Raw genomic sequence first — 11,012 nt, 5'->3', positions numbered from 1 at the left:
CAAATTTCAGAGACACAGCCTTCGCGGCTTAAGAGGCTTCGACTTGCTGTCGGCGCCGCTGGCCGACAGAACGACGGTGTCTTCTCCTTCTCCTTCTCCTTATCCTTAAAAGGATAAGTGCCGGTGGCGGAGGGCTGACTCGAGGCTTGGCTGAACCACTTCGCCTCCTGAGCTGCTGCTACTACACAAGAGATTACCATACCGCTTCAGCTTCGATAATCGAAAATTTATTTTCACAAAGTTCAGGACACCGGAGATGGAGCAGATATACCAGAGTGACGTCGAGGAGAGAATTTTATCAGGGTCACTCCGAAGTGGAGAATAAAAGGTCGACGAGTGATGTAATCGAGTTTTTCTTTTTCGCACAGCTTCGGAAAATTGGCGGAAGGATGAAAATTTCACGGAACACTGCAGCTTATACCTATAATTGAGAGAATAGCATTTGCGATTCTCAGCGAGAAACCGGCCGTCTGACCAATAACTTCAATTGCTAGAGACGTTATACTCTATAAATCAACGCCGTTTTTAATCTCGAGGTTATTGCTTCGGTAAAATAAGAAACTGCACCGCATCCGCCTGCGGTGCGGATGTAATAAGTAACGCGGCTGCAACGCGGTACCTACCTACTCTTTTTCAGCCGCAGGTGTTAAGTGTGTAATTAATTTTCATTGCCGGAAGTTCTTGCGTTAATCTGTTGATTCGCTTCCCGTGTAAGAAATATTCCATGCAGACTATATTTCCCTCATACCGCACTGTGCAATGTTAAGGTATGAAACAAGATGATGAGTATCGCAGCCTTTATTTGAAAAAGAATAATCGACGGGTAGATTTCAATAAAACCGGAAGTCGAACTCGCCGATATGAAACAAAGTACTACAACAGCTTCGAACCTGAGATAATATACTCACCGCAAACTATCCTATCTTTTTTTCAATGGATTACTTGTTTTTTATATAATAACGCCGTGCAGCTTCCCACCGAGCGGCGGAAGTTTCTCGAAGATCGAATAAAAATATTGAACGAAAGTGCAGTGACGATGTATATTTTTGGTATAATGTAAAAGCTGCGGATATTAGGCCTGTGTGACGGTTAGAATAGATTCCATTTCTCGACTTCGGAAACATTAATACAGCCAACTGAATTCCTGAATCCCTGATTACATGCATTATACCCACAACGGTATTTGAGCGAGCGGTTCACAATGATAAAGGAAGCCGCCGTACCTAATTGCTTGGGATAGCGCTTTTCGCAAGTTCTACATCAAGCGCGCGATAAACTTTCAGTTGTCACATCGGTTCCAAGTCCCTGTATAGGTATACGTACGTAAAGCGGAAAGCTAAGGAGCTGAGAGCTTCCTTCAGGCTCATCCCGCAAGCAACTCCTTATTGTTGATAAGCAGATACCAGCCAGGTATGTACCTTATACCTTACATGCATATACCTTATGCCGCTTCGCGCTCAGCTAATTATGCCCGCCGTCTGCGCGCTGATTTATTTAATTTTCAATTCTCTTACGCTGCGGGGATACAGAAAGTATACTTTATTCATCGGGCTTCGGAATATTACGAGAAGCTGCAGCCGACTCGCGTCTGATATCAAAGCGATGAAGACATTCGCGAACGTACATATTGTAATAATTGTAAAGAAAGAGGAAGCTTTATAACACGTTTTATCTCATTAAGAGCCAATTCACTGGTTTCCGTCAATATAGGTCGTCGGTACGTTGATTTCAGTTTGAAAGATTCAAACACACGCGGAAGAAAAAAAAATTATTATTATTCCTGATCTAAGAAACCGTCAAATCAATGCCCTGCATGAATGATATTCAATAGTGATGATTTGGGTTATTGTGCATGCAAATGATGATACAACAAATGTCCGGAATCGATCGTATATTTTATCCACATTCTTATCGAAAGCCAACAAATTCAGATATTCACATCTCTCTTCGTCGTTTTCACAGCTCACTTTCGACTGAATTATTATTCGCTCCAAATCTCAACATTTTTCAACTTCCATGCACTCTAGCGTTCTTTCTTTGTCTTTCTCTCTTTCTCTCTTTCTCTCCTATTCTCTATTTCCCGTAATTCGAAACTCTCCAACCACTCAATTGTTCGTGTATAATAATGTATAATAGTACTAATATAGCATCTCCAAAATAACGGATTGTGTGAATTAATAAATAAATTTCTTCGTCTTATAGTGTTATTATTTTTTGAATAACATTTAACAGTTTTTTTTTTTTTACGTTTTGTTTTGTATCGCTCCAAATTTCCTTTTTAATTCATTAATTAATTATATTCAACCTAATTATAACTAATTATAATATTAATAATAATAATAATAATAATAACAATAATAATTTCATTAGTTTTATTATGAATAATAGTTATTATCAAATAAAAACCTTTGATTTAAATGATAAGACGAGCTGAAGTCATCATATAATGTATCTACTACGACCAACTAGGTCACTATTAGGTATATCTATATTTCTCATTTGTAAGCAAACAGCAGGTTCTTCATAGAAAACAAAATCATGAGGTCACGGATGAAACATGATTAAGAAATATATTGATGTGTGTGTGTGTTTGTGTATGCTTTTCAACCTTTAATGAATTATTTTGTTGAGAATATTTCACCTCAAAATTTATCGGACCGCTTTTATCAGTTTTCTTAATTTTTTTTTTTTTTTTTTAATACCACGATTTCTCTAGTTTCATGAGTGTCACTATTGTGAATGGTACATTGTACCTTGAACAAGTATTCTCCTGAAAAGAGAAAGAAAGTAAGAGATTGACAGTAAAAAAAAAAAATGGAAAACTTGTATCTTGCGTAAAAGATTAATCTGCCTTTGAACAATTTGTAATTATAATATTTAGTACCTATACGTCGTATACAAAATTTAAATAAAACATTTATTATAATATTGAGAAATTTATGGGGAAGGAGCTGAGGGACTTGTAATGGGATTTTAAAAGGAATCCACCGTACCTTATTTATTTATAATATGTATCTAACGTATTATTTATAATATATTTTATGTGTTTTCTGTTCAACTTCCTTTTTTTTTTTACCTTTGTAATTCTTTCTATCAAATATGCATTTGCAACTACGGTTGTTCAACGCATTCATGATTCAAAAGGCTTGGGGTCGGTAGAGGTTTTGATAAGAGGGACAAGAACTACGCAACTGTTCCATGATTTCAAGGAAATTTCATGCAATTAAGGCAATACATAAGCAGATTCAAATTTTCTGTAATTTCTTTTGAATGTGGTATCCCTTTCATTACTATCAAAAAAAAAAAAAAAATAAATAAAAAATAAAAATAAAAATAAAAACGGGATTAGTTGATTGATGGACTACTTATGGAGGGCGCTTTACCTCATCCCCCTAAACTGGCAGCCTTACAGACTTATCCAAAAACCCCATTATCCCTTTTAGGCCATCCGTCCACTGAATTGTGAACAATGAAGTACAAATTTGTTTTTTCATCATATGGTCAACAGTGTGGGCATTAAATCGCCAAGCAGAGGTCAAATACTGTGACGGTTAGTTAAAGTCAGATAAGGAGAGATCAGATTTTAATCGATTCACCATATTAGTTTATGATTTTTTCTTTTTGTTCCTTTTCCCATAGTAGACTATTTCTCCAAAACAGATTCTGAAAATATACAGGCAATTTCAGTACACGTATCTGGAGAAAATGTCGAAAGACCAGTTTTATAAATGTACCACGAACGAAAGTTTGAAAATACAGTAGAACCGTATTTCAACCATCGAAGTTTAATACAGGAGTTTATATGTCGGTCTGCCTAATTTTATTTTTTTTCCATTCCACATCTCTATCCAAGTCAATTGCTGCTTATTTATACTGGGAAAGTGGTGTCACTTGATATTACGCATGTATGCGTATATGTATATATTTACGTATAAATGAATTACAACCGAGTGATAGTTCGGTAAAATACGCTGATCAAGTTTCTGCACGTAGTAGAAAAATGTTAAAATTGCTCTTTCCGTATTTTCGTAATTAAAAGCAGAGTATCGTGATGTCACAGGATTAATATTACTATAATTGCGAAATATACATAATAGGATGAGATACTCTTGATCGTGAAACACTGTGAGGGGAAAACAAAACTCATCAAATTTAACAACCTTAGTGGCAAGAAAAAATAATGAAAGCCTTTCACTAGAATATTTGTCCTTTTATCATTACTCTCTATCTCTATCTCCATTGTGTAATTGGTTTTTCTTTTTTTTTTTTTTTTTTTCTTTTTCCTCGTTTCAAAGCCAGAATCGTTTTTATCTAATTCTGATACTATATACTCGTGCAACTACTATTTATTAGTTATTGCAAATATTTTTATCAGATTATTTTCAGCGGTGTTAGTACATGTGTTTGTACGTGTCATATCTATTCATATCTATGCTTATCTCAAATGGGTTAAGCAATTATTTCATACACAGAGGGCTACTACAAGCTGGCGGTAAAATAGAATCATTGTGAAAATTTGAAGAAAAAAAAAATGTCAAGAAAACTGACGACTTCGTTTACTCAACATTTTAACAATTTATTATACAGATTTATTATATGTAGTGCTGAAATTCATTACTTGAAAAAAAAATGTGTGTATGAATACATATATACGTATATAAAACGAAAAAAAAAAAAGAAATACCTCTACTGCAATATACTCTACATAAAATAACTAGCAACAGTGATAAATTGTTGAGTACTGATGGTCACCCTGCACGAATATTCCACTCTGCGAATTCACAAGGTACCAGTGAGAAAAACAGACGGTCTTTCATCACTCGGAGATTTTAATGAACAATACATTAACGCTCACAAAGAAATATTATTTCACCTGAAAATAGCGACTCTCTGGGCAACTAAATTTCTGGACCCGTTTGGTTAATTCTGCTTCAATCTTGTAATTATTAAGGAAATTAGAAGACAAAAATTACCGATGACTCGATAAGAAAAAACCTCGGCTTATAATCGAAAGAATAAGAGTATGTGATCGTGGAATACAGTACTTTACTAAAAACTTTACTTTAGTAAAATAATTACACTATACAGCAGCATCTGAAGTCTACCGAAGTTTTCGTAACGAAGGCGCTCCGAAACGCCTAGTAAAATATTTATATAAGGGAAGATCAGTCGGGTTAGATAGCTTTTTTTCTTTTTGCAATCATCTAGGTTCCAAGCATGCGAATGAAAGTTTCTTCAAACAAATGTTTGGAATTTACATGAGTTACCGACGGTAACGGAAAATGATAAATGATAAAATGTGACTTTCCCATCATAAATGTAGAAGCAATGACAGCATCTGTTATATTAAATTCGTAGGGTAACCACGACAACAGAGTGAGATTTTGTTTGGCTAGGGAAAAATTTAAAGCTTTGCTAGGAAAAAAAAAGAAAATATTTCTATGACCAGTGACTACATCACTTGACAATATTATTGTTTTATCTCTCCATATTTTTACATGATTTTGCTACGACTATTGTACTATTATAATCGTAATGATTCTAAGACTTCTATAGCGAATACAAGCGCATTTGCAAGGGGGATGAGGACGTGTAAAACAACCATATATCAGTTGATTTAAAATAACAACTTGGTTATTGTGGTGAATAAGAGTTTTAAATGACAGCTTTGCAACCAACAATCTGGAACCATTTCCAAAGTAAAACTGTGTATCGCGGTTATTATGCATTGTCCTACGTGTATTCGACTCAGAAAACGACCATGGGGATTTTGTTTATCAAATTCAGCAAAATGAACCGACTACATATCTGCGTCCACGTAGATCAGATTTTCTTTCACAGCAAAATTAGATTCAAAGGGAAAAAATACGTGGATAAATGTACCCATAATAACTATCGATAGTACTACTATAACTACTATACTTTTTTGAACCTCACTGTTCATTACACAGAAGAAACAAGAACGAGGAAAAATTCATTTAAAATATAGCAACGCTCGAGGTTACCCCGCGAAATATTGAAGTACATGATTTGTCAACATGTATATGCATACTACTAAGTAGCAAATTGAAAAAACAATTTTTGAAAAAAAAAACGGTATACAAATAAACTATACTCACATAAACGGAAACAGAGTTGTGTCGATTGTGATCTGCGTGAAAATAATTACGAGTTGTATGTATGTACCTATGTGCAATTTGTTCTCATATTTTTAAACATCGTTAGAGAATATAATTTGAATAAGAAATTCATGAATCGTAACAAATACACTATGGGCTGTGCATAATGTTATGTATAACTTGAGTGATAGAGGTGTACGAAAAATATACTGTGTTTCAGTGACATTTCGCCGGCATGTTGGTGTAGGCAGTAGATTTGTTTTTGAAAAAATCTTACCCACCAAATACGAAGAAAAAAAAAAAAAAAATCAAAAACAAAGATGAAAACGTTTAAATGCCTCTACGTTGGAAAACTTCAATATGCCTGACTATACAAATCTTTCTTGGAAAATGGGCAGAAATGGATGGAGCGCTGATTAAAATATTAATGTAACGTAACAAAGTCCTACGGAGAAAGATATCAGTGGAGTTGTATTTCAGTGATCATCTGCGTCATGAAGACGCTGACGTTTAGGCTGCTGCTGCTGCTGCTGGTGATCAGGGGGCTCTGGACTCTCAACAATGGCTAAAGGGGCTGGAGAACCTGGCGAGCTGTCAGGTTCATCGTGCGCTCGCTTTCCAACCCCAACGCCTGTATCAGGTCCAATAAAGCTCCCACTAAAATGATAACCAATAAAACTTTACGTGATTCATCGTCATCCGTATTATACACATTCATTCCTTGACGGGAAAAAGCACAATTCATTATCTAGGCAGATTTCTATGCAGGATAAATCCTCTTTTGAGAGCTGAACGTCCTATACTAATACATACCTGTAGTTGTAGGAAGTTTGTACAATAACAGGAGCTGGACTATATTGTCCAGCAGGCGATAAAGAGTGTTCTTCTCCAACATTTCCAGGCACCAAATATTTATCTGTGAGAGAATGTTCATTTAACACAGTATCCACCTAGATTCGGACGTGAACGTTCAAAACTTAGTTTGCAACAGAAAGGCTCAATTATATCAGTTTCTTGTCTAATATTTCTGGTTCTTGAAGAATGATGAAAAAAATATGTTGACGATTAAGAAGAGCAAACGGAACCCAAACATTGCAGAATTGTACATGAGATAGTTTGGTTTCCATTTTTATAAGGCAGTCACACCTAACATCAAACGAAAAATCAAATGCTATCCATTTCAGACTTTCACCCAACTAATGAAGGAGAATATATCTGGATGCTGCTGATATAAGCAAGATTTCAGGAAAAATCCACTACCAAAATTTTCCACCTCCAAAACTCATAATTATTCTCACCATTCGCAGCGTGATATATTTATCACAAATATCTAGAGGAATTATGATTTTTAATGAAACTTGAGCACTTATTTACCCTCTCTGGCTCCGTCGCTGTTTACTCCATTTGTAACAACGGTGATCTGCTGCATCAGACGCCCCTTGTGATTGGGAGGTGGAGCATAGGGATGCCCAGGCGAGCCAGGGGCTGACTGGCTCGTAAGCTGACCTGCCGGCGATGATACAGAACTATCTGGATAAGACTCTGGCCCTGGCGATCCCTCCCGACTCAGGCACTCCGGTGTCATAAGCCCACTGATACCCACATGTGATGGTGAAGCTGGGGCACTCCTGTGAATTTATTAATTCCAACTGTTATCTTTGTTTACATGTAAACGCGGAGAGAAAAGAAAGTCAACTTCTTAAGCATTAGAACACTTGCCGCTGCCGTTTTCATTCAATTAGGGAAACTGAACCTCTATTCCAACGTACTACGCGGATATTATTAGCTAGCCAAGAAATTTCAATGCCATATTGTATCGTTTTATGTTTTGATTGTGATATGGAAAAATAAAATCACTTTGCCAGCATTGAAGTAAAATTCGTCTCAAAGGTCAAATGCCGACTCTAAGATTATAACGCAATGAAAAAACAAAACAGGTCTGCAGTTACGTGAAAAGTCTATACGTATCATTCATTTCGATTAAATAATCTTCATTTATAAAAATTGCTTACACAGTAATGATGGTTTAATTTTCTGACAAAATAATTGACAAAATATTTTTAAAAATATCAATACGAATTGTAAAAAGTTCTATCTATCACTCTGATCATTGAACGATAGATACATTGAGCTCCTGTGGCCCCAGGAAACCCAACTCCAGCAGTGAGCATATAACACACAATTTTCTGATCTCTGTACGAAATTCAATCCAGAATAAAAAGTGCGTAGGTTAAAATATGCATGGATAAGTAAGAAGAATATGAATGAAAAGAATACCTTGACGATAAGCCAAAGGGCGCCCTGAAGCAGGGGACCCCTCTTTGTCTTCTCCTCCTAAATGCTTGTTCGATAAGTTTAGCTTCTGACTGAGGATCTATCCTCCAAAAAGATCCTTTACCAGGTTCCTCTTGGCTCCTCGGGACTTTGATGAAGTAGCGATTGAGTGAAAGATTATGCCTTATAGAATTCTGCCAGCCTTTATCGGCTGTCCTGTAGTAAGGATAATTTTTAGTAATGTAAGAATAAATCCCCGAAAGTGTGAGTTGCTTGTCCGGAGCAGAAGCAATCGCCTGTACTATGAGTTGAGCGTAAGAATAAGGTGGCTTCGAGTCATCTTTCGGAGGACTGTAGTGCGCAGGTGTTCCATTAGCTCCCCCACCTCCGCCACTTCTATATCGAGGTTCCGCTCCAGGCTCAGGACTTATCTGTCGGCTTGAACTTTGCCCGACTTCAATGCTGGAATTCTGAGGACCACTGGCAACGACAGCTGCGTATGCGGCGACCATTTGAAGGTCTGCTGAAATGTTTCTCCTGCCTTGACCCGCCCTTGGGCTTGCTGGACAAGAATTAGCCGCACTAATCGTGCCTGTGGGCGAAGGAAACGGACTACTGTATCCTGTGTCTGGAATATTGATGCGAAGAGGCGGCAACGGCGCTCTTTGCTTTGGCGGTGACGGAACTCGGACATTGCTCTGCTCTTGTTCGTCGATCAATGATTGAAACACAAGCCGTATGTTGGTGCTTGGAAATCTAAATGTACACCTAAAATAACGAAATGGATATCAGTACGTGTTGCATTTGCATGTGTCAATATTATTGTTTTTCATCATTTCCTTATTCAAAGAGCAAACACTGGCTTGTTATTTTCGTGTTATTGGAATGGTTAAATTATCAGTAAACCAATCATGACTTGTGTTGATACTCAAAAGAAAAAGCGTGAAACGCGTAGTTCTCGCTTTCTCGACTTCACCTCATATTATTAAGAATGGTTGCTATACAAATCCCATAAGTCATCCCACTGATTACCTTGCTACTGCAGGTATTATATCATTGATTTCTCATGAGGAAAAAAAAAAAAACACGTGACATAATGAGTTTGCTTTGAAATTGTTGAAAACATTCGGTGAATGAAATGCGTATGATAAGATCGACGAAAAACAGTGTTAAAACATAAGGGAGTATTGTATATTTACACGAGCGTCGCTCCGATAATCGGGATGAAAAATTGGAGGCGTGAGAGGCGCGTTGCATTCTAGGTTACAGAGACAGGCCGCAGTTACATCACACGATAAGACATACCGTAAAAACGTGTTCGTATGGTACATACGTGATGGTTTAAGTTTGTATGATTTAAAAGCATGCAGGCGAATTGCCCCGAGCAGCAAATAGCTATAAATAGAACGAGAGAGTAAACAAAAGTGCTAATTGTAGTTGAGAGTGAGCCGGATAGTTTCACGTGGAATATATAATCTATTTCGGAAAGTGTGCCACCCTCTGTGGTGATTTTTGTAGTAACGATTTAAGCCCCCTGTCTACGGGGTCAGCGGCTACTAGGAATTATTTGTTTACATTGAGTTCATATTTCGGTGGGTATTATCGGAGGAGCGCGGGGGGAGGTGTGCGATATAGATTAAGGGGGAGCGATCGGTGCCGGAGGGGGGAAGGAGGGGGGAAATAATAGCTTACGATTTTGGCAGCTGAAATGCGGGCGCCCCTTTGCGCTGAAAAACACCGTCAACGAAGACCCCGTTCTTCCCGTTGCACATCATGAAGAAGTACGGGTGATCGTAGAATATTTCCAAATGCTTTCGAGATATGAAACTTGAGTGACCCATGTTTACGTCTACATCGCCTTTGCTGCTGTTGCGACCGATGGTTATGCGCTTCTGGCGAACCATGTACTCGAATTCGCGGCCCTCGAGCCTCGCGATCGGCATTCCCTTCGCCTCTGTGTTCCATTGCACTTTTGAGGGGCTCGCGGGTGCCGATTTCAATGCCAAAAGGGCCCAGGCGTCACTCTCCTGCGTTTGCGAATACGTGGACATATCACTCAATCACTAAACACTCTTCGCGAATCTCCGTAATATGGCCGGCCCTTACCAACACGATACTGCTGGCTGCCTCACCGCGACCAGTTCGACACGCACAAATATTTCTCTCCTCCTTGTTTACCCACAATCCGAAACGTGGGTGGCCACCACGTGACGCAGCCCGTTAATACGTCCTCACTAGCGGCTAGTTCAAAACCCCTGGTACATACGCCCTTCGTCAAAGTCAAACCTGCATTACGACAATATGTTTACCCTATCGGCCCCATAAGTTCGTGTATATTATCGCGATATTCATGCTACGCGACCGTTCCGTAATACCGAAAAGTCAATAATACCCATTATCCAAACGAGTACGCGACACAGGTGCATTTCTGTCTTCTGCTCCAGCCGACGAAGGGACAAAAGGAAGCGGAACTTGTCTCGAGGCCATTTTTTTAAATTATTTCAATATGGCCGACCTCACGCTCCGTCAACATTCAGTATCGCATCAAATTCGTTTTACTTTACGTTTATTTCAACTTATCAATATTTTACATTCTCCCAAATTCATTTTATGAATTTC

At 38.0% G+C, this 11,012-nt stretch overlaps 1 protein-coding gene across 1 annotated transcript; it reads right to left on the bottom strand.

Moving 5' to 3' along the window:
* Positions 1 to 2,609: 2,609 nt before the first annotated feature.
* Positions 2,610 to 10,858, bottom strand: LOC124297493 (forkhead box protein K1). The gene is made up of 5 exons (XM_046748593.1): positions 10,086 to 10,858; positions 8,397 to 9,161; positions 7,494 to 7,747; positions 6,933 to 7,035; positions 2,610 to 6,776 (listed from the first exon to the last, which is right to left on the bottom strand). The coding sequence occupies exons 1-5, from the start codon at positions 10,442 to 10,444 to the stop codon at positions 6,596 to 6,598; spliced, it is 1,662 nt and encodes a 553-aa protein (XP_046604549.1). The 5' UTR covers positions 10,445 to 10,858; the 3' UTR covers positions 2,610 to 6,595.
* Between the last annotated feature and the right edge of the window lie 154 nt (positions 10,859 to 11,012).

This window comes from Neodiprion virginianus, chromosome 2, assembly GCF_021901495.1.
Source record: "Neodiprion virginianus isolate iyNeoVirg1 chromosome 2, iyNeoVirg1.1, whole genome shotgun sequence".
NCBI classification, from domain to species: domain Eukaryota; kingdom Metazoa; phylum Arthropoda; class Insecta; order Hymenoptera; family Diprionidae; genus Neodiprion; species Neodiprion virginianus.
Note: the sequence above shows the minus strand (reverse complement) of the source record. Positions and strands in the feature narration are given on the sequence as shown.

What these genes read in the sequence shown, in the direction of transcription:
- LOC124297493 (XM_046748593.1), bottom strand. Translation starts at nt 10,444, where the DNA reads ATGTCCACGTATTCGCAAACGCAGGAGAGTGACGCCTGGGCCCTTTTG. An exon ending in GCATTTCAGCTGCCAAAATC is followed by an intron (nt 9,162 to 10,085) that starts GTAAGCTATTAT and finishes TCGTTATTTTAG; the next exon opens with GTGTACATTTAGATTTCCAA. An exon ending in CAGCGACGGAGCCAGAGAGG is followed by an intron (nt 7,036 to 7,493) that starts GTAAATAAGTGC and finishes ATTCTCTCACAG; the next exon opens with ATAAATATTTGGTGCCTGGA.